The 19,108-nt window shown below is 46.6% G+C and overlaps 1 protein-coding gene across 1 annotated transcript in view; it reads left to right on the forward strand.

Annotated features, from left to right (window-relative positions):
* The first annotated feature begins 5,706 nt into the window (after positions 1 to 5,706).
* Positions 5,707 to 19,108, forward strand: part of PIGG (phosphatidylinositol glycan anchor biosynthesis class G (EMM blood group)) — an 809,046-nt gene continuing 795,644 nt past the window's right edge. Inside the window, exon 1 of the mRNA XM_078676334.1 lies at positions 5,707 to 5,946. Coding sequence (XP_078532460.1) covers positions 5,793 to 5,946 — 154 coding nt within the window. The 5' untranslated portion in view covers positions 5,707 to 5,792. The remainder of the gene's footprint in view (positions 5,947 to 19,108) is intronic.

Here is a 19,108-nt window from a genome sequence, read left to right on the forward strand (position 1 = left end):
TGCCGGAACACCCATATCAGCCAAAACTCTCCATAATTTTGATCTGGGGACCAAGTCGAAGGCAGCTCTCAAATCCACAAACACAGTATACAAGCTGCTCTTCTCGACTAGTGCGGTCTTCCAGTAGATAAGGTTGAGACGAAATATTTGGTAAGTTGTTGATATCCCTGTTCTGAAACCTGCCTGATATGGGCTCAAAATAGCATGCTCCTCGAGCCAACTCTGGAGCCGATTTAATATGAGCCTCCCGAAGAGTTTCTGGGTGACGTCTATGAGGCTGATGGGCCTGTAGTTGGCTGGGAGGAGAGGGGAGCCCTTTTTAAATATGGGGACCACCTCTGCTCCCAGCCAAGTAGAAGGCACATCCATGCCCCTCAGAACAGCATTAAATAGTACCAGTAGATAGGGGGTCCATACTTCAGGCTCCTGTTTGAACAGGTCGCCAGGAAGACCATCCAAACCTGGGGCTTTGCCCGATGGTAGGCCTGTGATCACTGCTCTGACCTCCTTTCCTGTGAAAAGTTCAGCTCTTTGTTGATTGGGAACTGGAAGGGGAGAATAGCCTCTAGCCCCATTTTCCTCTGTGTAGAGTGACTGGAAATGTTCTTGCCAAGCACTTGGGGCAATGTTTGGTTATATTGCCGGAGCTAGATCTCCACAGCCCCTATTTACTATACGCCAGAATTTCCGGGAGTCCTTTGAAGCTAGGGAGGTGGAGAGTTCCTCCCATTTGTTCTGATCCCATTCCATCTTGGCACTATTGACCATTTTTTTATAAGCCCCTCTTCTGGACTGTATCTCTGATCTACTTTTGCCATCTTTGATAGCAGAGAGAAGGTCCCCCTTTGACTTGCGACAACTAGCATTATACCATGTGGGCTGATGATGGTCAGCACCTCTATTTTGGGTCTTAGAAGAGAGGACTGTAGCCAGATTTCTAGTTAATTCCTCATGTAGGGAGCACATTATTGCATGTGTTTCCTGGGTGGATGATTCCCAATTAAGGCAGCCAACTTTTTCTAGTGTTGGGATTACTCTTATATAGAGGGATGATAGTTTTTCCCCATTGGAGGCCAATTTTTCCCATCTGATTCTCTTTCTATTATTTTCAAGGCGTAAGCTTGGGATGGGGTTTACCGCCCCAAGTGCATGATCCCTCCCCTCCATCCCAGGATTCACATAGTCTAATTCCAGGGCATTGTGATCACTATCAGTTCTTGGTAGCACTCTAAAATCAACTATGTGATGCCATGAAGGCAGCTGGACTAAAACATAGTCTATTCTTGATTCCCTTCCTAATTTGTTAAAAGTATGTTTGCTGGGATTGTCAGATTTGGTGCGACCATTGCACGCCCTGATTCAATGTTTAAGGGTTAGGGCAGTGATCTGTAATGCAAGTGCAGTCCATGCTCTAGGCGGAGGAGCTGCCGTTTGGGGGACTAACCATCTTGCATCCTCTTCTAGTGAAGAGCCGTCTATGAGACCTGCGAGAGGCTCAAAATGTGAATTAAAATCCCCACCCACGACGATTGGGATCCCTGATGGCAATTCATTTAAGAAATCTGAAAGTTCTTCGATAGTGGTCGATTCTCGCGCTACGTTTACTGGCCTTGAATAGACATTTATCAAGACCAGTCTACGGGAGTTCGGCCAATCGAGCTGCACTGCTAAGATGTCATCTGAGGTCAGCGTGAGACGCATAGCTTTGCATCAAAAATGAGTTGCTACCCATATTGCAAGGCCACCAGAGGGGCGGCCTCTACCCCCCCATTTAGCTGGAATGTAGAATGATGCGAAACCTTGGGGGTGATGGTCTTCCCTCGCCCAGGTTTCTTGGAGGAGACATATCTTTGGAATCGATGAATGGTGACCATTCCGGTTGGTCCCACTTGTTTCCCAGGCCTGCCACATTCCACGAAAGTATTTTCAGGAAATGCGACTTGTCATTTGCTGAAAGTGATAGGGGGGGGAGCATGATCCTCTGCCTTTGGCTTAGGGTTTGATGGTAATTTCTCGTCTGTTCTTGGTTCTCTTATTTCCCTATAGCTATCAGGATGATCACTAGTGAGCATTTTAAGGTCACTTGCAATAGTCACTTCTCTTTTCTGACCTGTCTTTACTATTGTCTGTTGCGTGGGGCTGGGTGTGATGGATCTATCTGAGCCCTCTCTATGGCAATGGAACAACTCCATGCCATGCGGCCTCACCTGTCAATCCACCATTTCTAGCACACTGTATCTGTTAGATATTGGGAAGAATGTTGGGTGATGGAATCTGGGGCGATATTCTCTTCTGTTTCTTTCCCCCCAACCGCCTCCCCTCCCATGATACGTTTCCCAACCCTCCTCCTCCCAGATTGGTGCGGGAAACACTTGATGTTGAGTTCTATGGTAGTTGGGGTTTATTCTCCCGGGGTGATCCCACTCGTCCCCCCTCTCGATAGGAATGCTCCATCTCTCCGCATCCCCTTCATAGATCAATGGCAGATAAAAGAAGGAGAGGGGTAATGACTTAATAGTAGTTTCTTGGTCATCCGTGTGCCAGCCACAGATAAGGGTGACCACCCTGGGGTCTCTAAGATTTATCAACACACATTCCCCCTGGATGGTTTTCTTTGAGTTGCCTACCCACTGGACCCTTCTAACCATCAGGACATCACCGGTTGTGCCCCGTGGTAGAGGTCTATACATGGATAGCCAGCTGATCACCTTGTTCTTCAGGGAAGCGGTTGTTTCTCTGAAGGTGGTTTTCAGCTCTGGTACCCCTACTAAAATTACTGTATATGGGCTGGCCTCCGGGGATAAGTGGACCGCTCTAGGTTTTCTTGCATTCCCAGGTGCCTTGACTGCTAATGGAGTTTGTAACTGCGAGTCGTTGGGGGCTTGCTTATTATCCTTCTTATTATTATCTTTGGTGTTAGCCTGTGAAAGGGGGTGTAATGATTGTTGAATTGCAGATATACTGGGATTTTGTGCCTTGATCTGGGGTAAGGAAGGCGTAATTGTTGAAGGGGTTAGTTTCGCCTTTTGCGCCAGAGGAACTACTCCCTTATCTTTTCTGGAGTTTATTGGTGGTTCCCTTTTGTTTTTAGTCTCTGGAGCCCCTCTACCACCTACACTATCTACTTTTAAACTGTCAGCTAGTTGGACTGTCGATTTTTCTATAGTCACAAGCCTAGCTTCCATTTTAATTAGGCGTGCTTCTAGAGGACTTAGTAGGGATCTAATGAGAGTACCTATGTCTCCTAAAGTGATATCCTCGCTAGAATAATTAATAGAGTGCTCTGTGGTCTCTGTAAGCGGAGCATCAGGGGCTGTTATGTCTATTGCCTCTGAGGGCCTGATCTGTGTATTGGCTGTACCCGATCTGTTGACTTCAGGGATGGGATTTAATTTGGGAGTTTTAGTCTTTTTTCCCCTTCTTTTTTGGTGTTCGGTTTCCTTTTGGGAATTGCCCCCTCTCTTGCCCCCTGCAATGAGTTATTAGGTGTATCATTGTCAATAATTACCTGTGGGACTAGGGGGGTGGTAGTTTGCAGACTAGGCTGTGATTGTATCGTTGGAAGGTGTAACATGCTCATATCCGCAATTTCAATGAGGCCCTTTGTAATGCTAAGTGAGGTCAAGTTTGATGTATCTGGGCTCACTGGGGAATTTGCAACACCGGGTGTCTCGGTGTCTGGGTCAGTATTGAGAGTGGGTGATATGTTGGGGTCTCCGTGAACAGGGGACTTAGCGTGCGCCAGTGGTCCCATAGAGGATCTTCTTGCCCAATCTAGTTCTTGTGAAATACGCCTTTCTAGTACCGTGATTTCGTCAATCAATTGGGAGCCCGCCTTTGCAAAATAATTTTCAAGCGTACCTTTGGCTGCTACTGCTGCCGCAGTTGCTTTTACTGCGGGTTTCCCTTGTAGTCATCCTGAGGCAGTTTGTAAATCAGTCTTTAGGAGACGTGAGGTCCAGGACGCGAGTGTACCAGATCAAGGGGGGTAGCCCGGTCCCGGTCTCTCCGGACCTCGAACGGCCTCAAACGGCCCGCCTTTCGCCCGGGCTCAGTCCCGCGCGTGTCCCGCGTGCGCTGGGATAATAGTGCCTATAAGAGGGAGTTGGGGGCGGGAAGAGACACCAGGTGCGCTATGATGGCGGAGCGCTGTGCACCCTGGGTCTCGCAGTCCCGACCCCGTCAGCAGCGGTCAAATCCCAGTGTGTGGGTGGTCCTCCGTCGTCAGGCACGGCAAACCGGGGAAGGAAAAGAAGACAGGAATCCAGCAACAGCTTCCGCAGTCCGAGGCTGTGCCACTGGGTTGGGGCGGAAAAAACGCCCCACAGTAAGATGCTTAGTACGCGAAAGGCACATTTTTTGTTTTCATCCTGTTTTCTGAGGTCTTTATTATAGAGGGGGCTGCTCTTCGTGAAACGTGTACTTAACCACCTTGGCACAGCCATCTACCGTGATTGCATTACATGGGGATCTCGGGGCATATTATCAAGGGGGTTTATCTCCGCTTTTTGGCTTTAAAAGCCAAGAAAGCGGAGATAAAATTATCTCCCTATTACCAAGCTGTCGCTAACACCAGTTAGCGACAGCTAATAGGAGATAGCGACCATCTTGGGCCCCGCTTTGCATGTCAGTGATATTTATCACTAATGACATGCAAAGTGGGTGTGCCAAGATGTTAGCGACTGGAAACAGTCGCTAACATCGCTATCTCCTATTATCAACTTTTGGAGATATTCGCGCTAAGCGCGAATATCTCCAAAAGCTAACACCTGCCCTGAGCAGTTCTTAGCCATGTTATCCAATGGGAGGTGGATAACATGGCTAAGAGCATTTGCTCGATAATGCATGAATATCGCTGACTTTTCAGCGATATTCATGCATTGCGGGAGTTTTTTATCGCATTTGCGATAAACCTTGCTAATAGCAAGGTTTATCTGCGATAAAAATCGCCGATGTGCGGCGATAATTTTTGTCTCTAAACAACTTAGAGACAAAAATTATCGCTAGTTGTTGGTAATATACCCCCTAGTCTTCTACAAATCTGATTGAGTTGTAGAAGTGCCCTTTCGTATTGACTGACGAGATCGCTTCCGTTTTCCCTATCTAGATTTGAGTCATTTATTTTGTTCTGTAGTTTATTTTATTTAAGGCATTTTTATAACGCGTGGACTTTACCCGACGGTGTCAGAGCGCTGTACAGTAGAACAAGTTACGTTACATGAGAGAAATGTACAAAATCGGTGGCGGCTCGCATAAGGGCGTGCTGCGGGGCGGTGAGGAGGGGCAGGGTGAGCGAATAGCAAACACGGACATACAACGGAACGGTTCCGAGCCGCCACTGACAAGAAAAAAACATATTGGCGATGTATTGGTATAGAAGCCCGGTACTGCCAAAACAAATTGAACATTTAAAAGATATTAGCAGCACATATCCACAGACGAATCACCGTACAGCAACAGGCTGCATACCTCGGATATTATCGCCCAGTGCAGTGGTAGGACCAACACGCATGCGCCTGTGAAGTGTGGTCTCCATAAGATTGTGCTTCCTGAACCTCCCACAGCGAGAACGAACGATGGTTAGGACAGAGAACCGTGACCTATTTTATGTAGTCCTTCTTTTATCTTTGCAGTAGTTTCTTTGCAATCCTGGTTTTAACAGCCAATCAATGCGTTGATGCATTGGGGGCTTGGAGCATGTGGTTCATAACTAGGAAGTGAGCGTTTTGTACAGCGCTCTGTTTTGAATCACACGTTCCGCAGTGGCATTATCCCCTATATTCCGCTCCGCCATGCGATTGAGATTTTCGGTATTCTCCTCCTGCTGCCTGTTACTGCAGGCTGTGGGTGTAGGACTCTTCCTCCGCGGCTTCTTCCCTCCACCCATCCGCGCCCTGAGCCGCACGAGCCTTGCTGCTCAGAGTCCAGGGGAGCCTCTTACCACAGGTGAGGCAGCGAGGTCCAGGCTATTCCAAGTGGACATCAAACACTAGCGTGGAAAGAGCGAATGGATGACAAAAGGGCACCCTTTTAGGTCGCATCCTAACAGGTTGTGTTTTACAGGGAGCCTGGTGTTTATTTTTCGTTTTCTGACTTCCAAGTGATAGGTTTTATGTGACAGTCGTTCTTTTTAGGTTTTATATGACAGTCATTCTATTTATTTATAAAGTTGTATATAGCGCTAGGTGGGTATCAGAAAATATAAGCAAATACATAATACTTATGTATACAGTGAGGGGAGAAAAAAGCAGGTGGATTGAAACAGTCAGATAATCACCATACTTGAAGGACAAAGTGAGGTGGGAGTCCATTTTTAATTTTTTTTTAAAAAACACATTTTATTAGTTTTATCCATGAAGGGTACATTACATTGTCAGACAGTTCCAACATACATCAGTCTTACTCAAAACCTGCCCCTTCTAGCATTCAGGCACTCCAATACTGTAGTAAAAGTGAGGGGGGAGTCCATTAGGTTATTGATGCCTAGGTTGGTTGACTTGGTCGGTAAAGTATTTGTTGAGGAGAAGGAGTTTCAGGCCCTTTTTGAAGCAAGAAAAGGAGGGGTTGCATCGGAGGTCAATAGGGAGTGTGTTCCAGATCCTGGGTACGTTACCAGGGAAGGATGGGCACTGGGTCGTTTTCGTTTTCAGTTTTGAAGGGATGAGAAGAAGTGAGTTGGTGCTTTTCAGAGTTCTGGATTTTCCTGCTTTTACCAGTTTACTGTTAAGGTAGTTGGGGGATTGGGCGTGAAGGGCCTTGTGTGTGATGCAGGCCAGTTTGTAAAAACATCTACCTTCCATGGGAAGCCAGATGAGTGCGTTGAGGGTTGGTGTGATGTGTTCAATTTATTTTACACCAGTTATGAGTCGAGCTGCCATGTTAAGGACTGACCTTAGTGGGGCTAGGTGAGCTTTTGGTGACCCTGTTAGGATGGCGTTCCCTCAGTCCAGTTTAGAAAGGACTAGGGAATATTGTCTTCAGATCATCTCGGGGAATGAAAGGTTTAATTTTCTTGGTGTTTTAGAGAGTAAAGCGCACCTTTTGCAGAGTTCTTAATGTGCGCCTTCATAGACAAGTTCTTATCCAGGGTAATCCCTGTTGACTTTACCGAGTCGAATAGGACAAGTGAGCAGTTTAGAGCATCAAGCTCCTTGAGCCAGTCTTGAATTGGTTGGTGGTTACTTTTCGGAGAGAACCGTATTAATTCCGTACTTCTGTCTCCTGCAGGTTTGATTGAGGAAGGCTGTACAATGTTATTTATTTTCTAAGACGCAACAAAATATAAATGTCTTTAAATTAACTATGCCGATCAAAATCTATACATTGGGTGATGACATTTTCACAAATTATTGTTTATGCGCGGTGTACTTTTATTTGTAAAACTGTGAGTACAAATGTAACAGTCATTTCAAATGAAGATGAAGGGTGGAGTAACATGCATACTACATGTTACCCCACCCTACTCCGTACCACTCCATGCCACTGCATTCTACTCTGCACCAATCCACATTACACCACTCTGCGTCTCTCTACTCTTCTCTGCACCAATCCACTCTGCGTCTCTCTACACTTCTCTGCACCACTCCACTCTGTCCCTCTACTCTCTTCTGCACCTCTCCACGTCTCTCAAGTCTGCACCACTTCACTTTATGCCAATGCACTGTACCCCACACCACTCTACTATGCACTACTGCACTCTACACCACACCACACCACACCACTTTACTCTATTCCACCACTGCACTAGAAGCAACACACAGTACTCTGTACCACTCTATTCCAATCCCCTCTACACCACTCTAATTTACTCATCACCAATGCACTTAACTTGACAGTCTATTCTACGCTACTGCACTCTACGCCCTTGTACTCAGTCACAGCACTCTACGCCACTCTGTGTTACTGCAGTCTATGCCACTTGTAGGAAGGTGGATATCTGACTATAGGGTTACCCCAACTTTTTGCCTAGTGTTTTTCTGGTTTTCCGACTTTAGACTGGCCGTGGCCCTGCTAATCAGGACCACAGCCTAGCTGTTCTCTCTCTAAATGGATACCATGTACTTTAGGTACATACCAGATTGGGAATTGGGTCACCTTTGTGAGTCCCTGTATAGTGTACCATAGGTACCCAGGGCATAGGTGCATCCAAGGCCTACCAGGGGCTTCAGCATGTATTTTGCCACCCCTGGCTGCCCTCCAAACTGACACCACAGGTCTGTTCACACAGCCTGGGTAAGGTGGTGTAATCACCCCTTACTTAGATATAGTATATATATATATATATATATATATATATATATATATATGACACATAGTAACCTATAAGTCACTCCTGTAGCAGGCCTTAACAATCCTGGAGGCAGAGTGCTTGGTTTTATGTGAGAGGGTGCCCTAGCATGAGCTGTTTCCCTCTGCAGCTTTCGGAACCATCTCATTATAGCTGTTCTATGATATAGCCATACCATATACTCTTACGTGCATTATAATTAGGCTGTCCGGTTTTAGGTTTAAACCTATAATAACTGATAAAACCCCACCAGAAGGGAAATAGCCCTCACCAGTGTAAACATATAAACACTGGAAAAAACCCTGCACAACCACAAACTAAATGCCATTCAAAGAAAGGAAAAGGAGAGTGAAAGAGTCATTTGTATTTCTTCCTGAATGGGCCAATACAATGTAACTTTGTTATTTAAGCTAGCAGTAAGAAAGACTGGGCTAACATTAATCTGCTTGAGTTTTGTTGTTTAGGGATGTCACTAAAATATTGTTTCTTCATCCTTTTTTCAGTTTTGTAGTCTTTGGTCTAAAGATACAGGGGTTAGAAGCATGTTTTAGCTGTTGTTTTTATTTATTTTATAAACTGTAGAGAATCAGGAAAGATCTAAACCATATTTGATTTTGGCTACGTTTGAGTCTTTCACTGATAGTAAAAATGTAGGTTTCATAAGAGTCTTTCCCAACATGCATCATCACATTTACCCCCAGAGAAGTGTAAAAACCCTAGATACATCAACCCCCTTTTCTAGTGAGTCAGTATTGATAGGCGAATTGCCAAACATTCAATGTTTAAACATTCAATGCAAGGTATAGTGACAGGTATATGTGAAAAGAGTGCAGTCATAAAGCATCTGGGATACTGTTGCAAACATGACATCAGACTTTTGGAAAATATGGAATGCAGTGTCACTTGGAATGCTGCTGCAAAAAGTTCTTACCAAGTTTAACAAAGATTGGAGTGATATTGTTTGTATGTGCAGTGATTCAGCTACGTATATGAAAAAGTTGTGATGACCTGTCAAAATCAATACCTGAGCTGAAGTGCTTCCTTGTAAGAGATCCTTGCCACTTGTTAGAGGGCAATCTCAAAACATCTTTACAATCTTCAGAGTTAATGAAGAATGCTATTGACTTTTTAGTCAATTCTGGTGCACTGTATTGTTATGTGTGAGAACTAAAACACAAATATTTCTCATTTTGTGCTTTGTGTGGTATCAAAGAAAGAGTCATCCCAACTGTGTCACTTAGCTGGTGGTTCTTAGTCCTAGAGGCCATGAATGGTATATTATCCATGTGGCAACCAGTTACAGAACTTTTGCTGAGTGATGATGCAAACGGCAAGAAATGTTAGGATCTTTGGTCACATATTGATGGTGATTTGAAAAAAAGTACACTCTACTGCATTCTTAGATTTTTACAGGAAAGCATGACTGCTATAGAGGACATAATAAAACAAGCATTGGAAATGCAATAGGTCTCGGATTTATTTGAGTTCGAGCTAATGGCATTGTAAATGGCAATGTCTTTTAGCCATGTGTTATGGAGTGTATGCATGTGGTGTGTAATGGAATTATGTGGTTTGGATTGTAATTGTTCACCCTGCACACTCACACACTGTTCACCCTGCGCGCTCACACACTGCTCACCCTGCGCACTCACTACTCTGCACTCACTACTCTGCACTCACTACTCCCTAATCTGCACTCACTACTCACTACTCTGCACTCACTACTCTGCACTCACTACTCTGCACTCACTACTCTGCACTCACTACTCTGCACTCACTACTCTGCACTCACTACTCACTACTCTGCACTCACTACTCTGCACTCACTACTCACTACTCTGCACTCACTACTCACTACTCTGCACTCACTACTCTGCACTCACTACTCTGCACTCACTACTCTGCACTCACTACTCACTACTCTGCACTCACTACTCTGCACTCACTACTCTGCACTCACAACTCTGCACTCACTACTCTGCACTCACTACTCTGCACTCACTACTCTGCACTCACTACTCTGCACTCACTACTCTGCACTCACTACTCTGCACTCACTACTCACTACTCTGCACTCACTACTCTGCACTCACTACTCACTACTCTGCACTCACTACTCACTACTCTGCACTCACTACTCACTACTCTGCACTCACTACTCACTACTCTGCACTCACTACTCTGCACTCACTACTCACTACTCTGTACTCACTACTCTGCACTCACTACTCACTACTCTGCACTCACTACTCTGCACTAACTACTCTGCACTCACTACTCTGCACTCACTACTCACTACTCTGCACTCACTACTCACTACTCACTACTCTGCACTCACTACTCTGCACTCACTACTCTGCACTCACTACTCTGCACTCAGTACTCTGCACTCACTACTCACTACTCTGCACTCACTACGCTGCACTCACTACTCACTACTCTGCACTCACTACTCACTACTCTGCACTCAGTACTCTGCACTCACTACTCACTACTCTGCACTCACTACTCTGCACTCACAACTCACTACTCTGCACTCACTACTCTGCACTCACTACTCACTACTCTGCATTCACCACTCACTACTCTGCACTCACTACTCTGCACTCACTACTCTGCACTCACTACTCACTACTCTGCACTCACTACTCACTACTCTGCACTCACAACTCACTACTCTGCACTCTGCACTCACTACTCTGCACTCACTACTCACTACTCTGCATTCACTACTCACTACTCACTACTCTGCACTCTACTCACTACTCTGCACTCACTACTCTGCACTCACTACTCTGCACTCACTACTCACTACTCTGCACTCACTACTCACTACTCTGCACTCACTACTCACTACTCTGCACTCACTACTCTGCACTCACTACTCTGCACTCACTACTCTGCACTCACTACTCTGCACTCACCACTCTGCACTCACCACTCTGCACTCACCACTCTGCACTCACTACTCACTACTCTGCACTCACTACTCTGCACTCACTACTCTGCACTCACTACTCTGCACTCACTACTCTGCACTCACTACTCACTACTCTGCACTCACTACTCTGCACTCACTACTCTGCACTCACTACTCTGCACTCACTACTCACTACTCTGCACTCACTACTCTGCACTCACTACTCACTACTCTGCACTCACTACTCACTACTCTGCACTCACTACTCACTACTCTGCACTCACTACTCACTACTCTGCACTCACTACTCTGCACTCACTACTCACTACTCACTACTCTGTACTCACTACTCTGCACTCACTACTCACTACTCTGCACTCACTACTCTGCACTAACTACTCTGCACTCACTACTCTGCACTCACTACTCACTACTCTGCACTCACTACTCTGCACTCACTACTCTGCACTCACTACTCTGCACTCACTACTCTGCACTCACTACTCTGCACTCACTACTCACTACTCTGCACTCACTACTCTGCACTCACTACTCACTACTCTGCACTCACTACTCACTACTCTGCACTCACTACTCACTACTCTGCACTCACTACTCACTACTCTGCACTCACTACTCACTACTCTGCACTCACTACTCTGCACTCACTACTCACTACTCACTACTCTGTACTCACTACTCTGCACTCACTACTCACTACTCTGCACTCACTACTCTGCACTAACTACTCTGCACTCACTACTCTGCACTCACTACTCACTACTCTGCACTCACTACTCACTACTCACTACTCTGCACTCACTACTCTGCACTCACTACTCTGCACTCACTACTCTGCACTCAGTACTCTGCACTCACTACTCACTACTCTGCACTCACTACGCTGCACTCACTACTCACTACTCTGCACTCACTACTCACTACTCTGCACTCAGTACTCTGCACTCACTACTCACTACTCTGCACTCACTACTCTGCACTCACAACTCACTACTCTGCACTCACTACTCTGCACTCACTACTCACTACTCTGCATTCACCACTCACTACTCTGCACTCACTACTCTGCACTCACTACTCTGCACTCACTACTCACTACTCTGCACTCACTACTCACTACTCTGCACTCACAACTCACTACTCTGCACTCTGCACTCACTACTCTGCACTCACTACTCACTACTCTGCATTCACTACTCACTACTCACTACTCTGCACTCTACTCACTACTCTGCACTCACTACTCTGCACTCACTACTCTGCACTCACTACTCACTACTCTGCACTCACTACTCACTACTCTGCACTCACTACTCACTACTCTGCACTCACTACTCTGCACTCACTACTCTGCACTCACTACTCTGCACTCACTACTCTGCACTCACCACTCTGCACTCACCACTCTGCACTCACCACTCTGCACTCACCACTCTGCACTCACTACTCACTACTCTGCACTCACTACTCTGCACTCACTACTCTGCACTCACTACTCACTACTCTGCACTCACTACTCACTACTCTGCACTCACTACTCACTACTCTGCACTCACTACTCACTACTCTGCACTCACTACTCTGCACTCACTACTCACTACTCACTACTCTGTACTCACTACTCTGCACTCACTACTCACTACTCTGCACTCACTACTCTGCACTAACTACTCTGCACTCACTACTCTGCACTCACTACTCACTACTCTGCACTCACTACTCTGCACTCACTACTCTGCACTCACTACTCTGCACTCACTACTCTGCACTCACTACTCTGCACTCACTACTCACTACTCTGCACTCACTACTCTGCACTCACTACTCACTACTCTGCACTCACTACTCACTACTCTGCACTCACTACTCACTACTCTGCACTCACTACTCACTACTCTGCACTCACTACTCACTACTCTGCACTCACTACTCTGCACTCACTACTCACTACTCACTACTCTGTACTCACTACTCTGCACTCACTACTCACTACTCTGCACTCACTACTCTGCACTAACTACTCTGCACTCACTACTCTGCACTCACTACTCACTACTCTGCACTCACTACTCACTACTCACTACTCTGCACTCACTACTCTGCACTCACTACTCTGCACTCACTACTCTGCACTCAGTACTCTGCACTCACTACTCACTACTCTGCACTCACTACGCTGCACTCACTACTCACTACTCTGCACTCACTACTCACTACTCTGCACTCAGTACTCTGCACTCACTACTCACTACTCTGCACTCACTACTCTGCACTCACAACTCACTACTCTGCACTCACTACTCTGCACTCACTACTCACTACTCTGCATTCACCACTCACTACTCTGCACTCACTACTCTGCACTCACTACTCTGCACTCACTACTCACTACTCACTACTCTGCACTCACTACTCACTACTCTGCACTCACAACTCACTACTCTGCACTCTGCACTCACTACTCTGCACTCACTACTCACTACTCTGCATTCACTACTCACTACTCACTACTCTGCACTCTACTCACTACTCTGCACTCACTACTCTGCACTCACTACTCTGCACTCACTACTCACTACTCTGCACTCACTACTCACTACTCTGCACTCACTACTCACTACTCTGCACTCACTACTCTGCACTCACTACTCTGCACTCACTACTCTGCACTCACTACTCTGCACTCACCACTCTGCACTCACCACTCTGCACTCACCACTCTGCACTCACCACTCTGCACTCACTACTCACTACTCTGCACTCACTACTCTGCACTCACTACTCTGCACTCACTACTCCGCACTCACTACTCTGCACTCACTACTCACTACTCTGCACTCACTACTCTGCACTCACTACTCTGCATGCACTACTCACTACTCTGCACTCACTACTCTGCACTCACTACTCACTACTCTGCACTCACTACTCTGCACTCACTACTCTGCACTCACTACTCACTACTCTGCACTCACTACTCACTACTCTGCACTCACTACTCACTACTCTGCACTCACTACTCTGCACTCACTACTCACTACTCTGCACTCACTACTCTGCACGCACTACTCACTACTCTGCACTCACTACTCTGCACTCACTACTCTGCATGCACTACTCACTACTCTGCACTCACTACTCTGCACTCACTACTCACTACTCACTACTCTGCATTCACTACTCACTACTCTCACTACTCTGCATTCACTACTCACTACTCTGCACTCACTACTCACTACTCTGCATTCACTACTCACTACTCTGCACTCACTACTCACTACTCTGCACTCACTACTCACTACTCTGCACTCACTACTCACTACTCTGCACTCCGTACTCTGCACTCACTACTCACTACTCTGCACTCACTACTCTGCACTCACTACTCACTACTCTGCACTCACTACTCTGCACTCACTACTCACTACTCTGCACTCACTACTCTGCACTCACTACTCACTACTCTGCACTCACTACTCTGCACTCACTACTCTGCACTCACTACTCTGCACTCACTACTCACTACTCTGCACTCACTACTCACTACTCTGCACTCAGTACTCTGCACTCACTACTCACTACTCTGCACTCACTACTCTGCACTCACAACTCACTACTCTGCACTCACTACTCTGCACTCACTACTCTGCATTCACCACTCACTACTCTGCACTCACTACTCTGCACTCACTACTCTGCACTCACTACTCACTACTCTGCACTCACTACTCACTACTCTGCACTCACAACTCACTACTCTGCACTCTGCACTCACTACTCTGCACTCACTACTCACTACTCTGCATTCACTACTCACTACTCACTACTCTGCACTCTACTCACTACTCTGCACTCACTACTCTGCACTCACTACTCTGCACTCACTACTCACTACTCTGCACTCACTACTCACTACTCTGCACTCACTACTCACTACTCTGCACTCACTACTCACTACTCTGCACTCACTACTCTGCACTCACTACTCTGCACTCACTACTCTGCACTCACCACTCTGCACTCACTACTCTGCACTCACTACTCACTACTCTGCACTCACTACTCACTACTCTGCACTCACTACTCTGCACTCACTACTCTGCACTCACTACTCTGCACTCACCACTCTGCACTCACTACTCTGCACTCACTACTCTGCACTCACTACTCTGCACTCACTACTCACTACTCTGCACTCACTACTCTGCACTCACTACTCTCCATGCACTACTCACTACTCTGCACTCACTACTCTGCACTCACTACTCTGCACTCACCACTCTGCACTCACTACTCTGCACTCACTACTCACTACTCTGCACTCACTACTCTGCACTCACTACTCACTACTCTGCACTCACTACTCACTACTCTGCACTCACTACTCTGCACGCACTACTCACTACTCTGCACTCACTACTCTGCACTCACTACTCTGCATGCACTACTCACTACTCTGCACTCACTACTCTGCACTCACTACTCACTACTCACTACTCTGCATTCACTACTCACTACTCTCACTACTCTGCATTCACTACTCACTACTCTGCACTCACTACTCACTACTCTGCATTCACTACTCACTACTCTGCACTCACTACTCACTACTCTGCACTCACTACTCACTACTCTGCACTCACTACTCACTACTCTGCACTCACTACTCACTACTCTGCACTCACTACTCACTACTCTGCACTCCGTACTCTGCACTCACTACTCACTACTCTGCACTCACTACTCTGCACTCACTACTCACTACTCTGCACTCACTACTCTGCACTCACTACTCACTACTCTGCACTCACTACTCTGCACTCACTACTCTGCACTCACTACTCTGCACTCACTACTCACTACTCTGCACTCACTACTCACTACTCTGCACTCACTACTCTGCACTCACTACTCACTACTCTGCACTCACTACTCACTACTCTGCACTCACTACTCTGCACTCACTACTCACTACTCTGCACTCACTACTCACTACTCTGCATTCACTACTCACTACTCACTACTCTGCACTCACTACTCTGCACTCACTACTCTGCACTCACTACTCTGCACTCACTACTCTGCACTCACTACTCACTACTCTGCACTCACTACTCTGCACTCACTACTCTGCACTCACTACTTACTACTCACTGCTCTGCACTCACTACTCTGCACTCACTACTCTGCACTCACTACTCTGCACTCACTACTCTGCACGCACTACTCTGCACTCACTACTCTGTACTCACTACTCTGCACTCACTACTCACTACTCTGCACTCTGCACTCACTACTCACTACTCACTACTCTGCACTCACTACTCACTACTCTGCACTCACTACTCTGCACTCACTACTCAGCACTCACTACTCACTACTCTGCACTCACTACTCTGCACTCACTACTCACTACTCTGCACTCACTACTCTGCACTCACTACTCTGCACTCACTACTCTGCACTCACTACTCTGCACTCACTACTCTGCACTCACCACTCTGTACTCACTACTCTGCACTCACTACGCACTACTCACTACTCTGCACTCACTACGCACTACTCACTACTCTGCACTCACTACGCACTACTCACTACTCTGCACTCACCACTCACTACGCACTACTCACTACTCTGCACTCACTACTCACTACTCTGCCCTCACTACTCACTACTCTGCACTCACTACTCACTACTCTGCACTCACTACTCACTAATGGAAAAATGCTATGCTCAGGCTGCGCAGTTTACAGCATAATTGTGGATTTACATCATTTACCACACAGTTTGCAGATTTCCCCCTCAAAAAATGTGGTACCAGTTCATATGGTAGAAAATAATGCTGTTGGATGGAGAATGTGCCACATATTTCTTTCCACATAACTTGAATAATCTTACTGCGAGATTGTTTGATACGAGCTGTGTAGACCATACCTTTCCGTGACATAATAGTGGATGGCTATTGTTAATGTAACTGTTGTTGCTGCCTGTTGACGAACTCAATAAAAAAAAATCTGTGTAAAAAAAAAATGGAATATTCTTGCACTCACTACTCTGCACTCACTACTCTTCCCTCACTACTCTGCACTCACTACTCTGCACTCACTACTCTGCACTCACTACTCACTACTCTGCACTCACTACTCACTACTCTGCACTCACTACTCTGCACTCACTACTCTGCACTCACTACTCTGCACTCACTACTCTGCACTCACTACTCTGCACTCACTACTCTGCACTCACTACTCTGCACTCACTACTCTGCACTCACTACTCACTACTCTGCACTCACTACTCTGCATTCACTACTCACTACTCTGCACTCACTACTCACTACTCTGCACTCACTACTCACTACTCTGCATTCACTACTCACTACTCTGCACTCACTACTCTGCACTCACTACTCACTACTCTGCACTCACTACTCACTACTCTGCACTCACTACTCACTACTCTGCACTCACTACTCACTACTCTGCACTCACTACTCACTACTCTGCACTCCATACTCTGCACTCCATACTCTGCACTCCATACTCTGCACTCCATACTCTGCACTCACTACTCTGCACTCACTACTCTGCACTCACTACTCTGCACTCACTACTCACTACTCTGCACTCACTACTCTGCACTCACTACTCACTACTCTGCACTCACTACTCTGCACTCACTACTCTGCACTCACTACTCTGCACTCACTACTCTGCACTCACTACTCACTACTCTGCACTCACTACTCACTACTCTGCACTCACTACTCACTACTCTGCACTCACTACTCACTACTCTGCATTCACTACTCTGCACTCACTACTCTGCACTCGCTACTCTGCACTCGCTACTCTGCACTCACTACTCACTACTCTGCACTCACTACTCTGCACTCACTACTCTGCACTCACTACTCTGCACTCACTACTCTGCACTCACTACTCTGCACTCACTACTCACTACTCTGCACTCACTACTCTGCACTCACTACTCACTACTCTGCACTCACTACTCTGCACTCACTACTCACTACTCTGCACTCACTACTCACTACTCTGCATTCACTACTCACTACTCACTACTCACTACTCTGCACTCACTACTCACTACTCTGCACTCACTACTCTGCACTCACTACTCTGCACTCACTACTCTGCACTCACTACTCTGCACTCACTACTCTGCACTCACTACTCTGCACTCACTACTCTGCACTCACTACTCTGCACTCACTACTCTGCACTCACTACTCACTACTCTGCACTCACTACTCTGCACTCACTACTCTGCACTCACTACTCTGCACTCACTACTCACTACTCTGCACTCACTACTCTGCACTCACTACTCACTGCTCTGCACTCACTACTCTGCACTCACTACTCTGCACTCACTACTCACTACTCTGCACTCACTACTCTGCACTCACTACTCTGCACTCACTACTCTGCACGCACTACTCTGCACTCACTACTCTGCACGCACTACTCTGCACTCACTACTCTGCACGCACTACTCTGCACTCACCACTCTACTCACTACTCTGCACTCACTACTCACTACTCTGCACTCACTACTCACTACTCTGCACTCACTACTCTGCACTCACTACTCTGCACTCACTACTCTGCACTCACTACTCTGCACTCACTACTCTGCACTCACTACGCACTACTCACTACTCTGCACTCACTACGCACTACTCACTACTCTGCACTCACCACTCACTACGCACTACTCACTACTCTGCACTCACTACTCACTACTCTGCCCTCACTACTCACTACTCTGCACTCACTACTCACTACTCTGCACTCACTACTCACTAATGGAAAAATGCTATGCTCAGGCTGCGCAGTTTACAGCATAATTGTGGATTT

The sequence above is a fragment of the Lissotriton helveticus genome, chromosome 2_1 (assembly GCF_964261635.1).
Source record: "Lissotriton helveticus chromosome 2_1, aLisHel1.1, whole genome shotgun sequence".
In the NCBI taxonomy this organism is placed as follows: domain Eukaryota; kingdom Metazoa; phylum Chordata; class Amphibia; order Caudata; family Salamandridae; genus Lissotriton; species Lissotriton helveticus.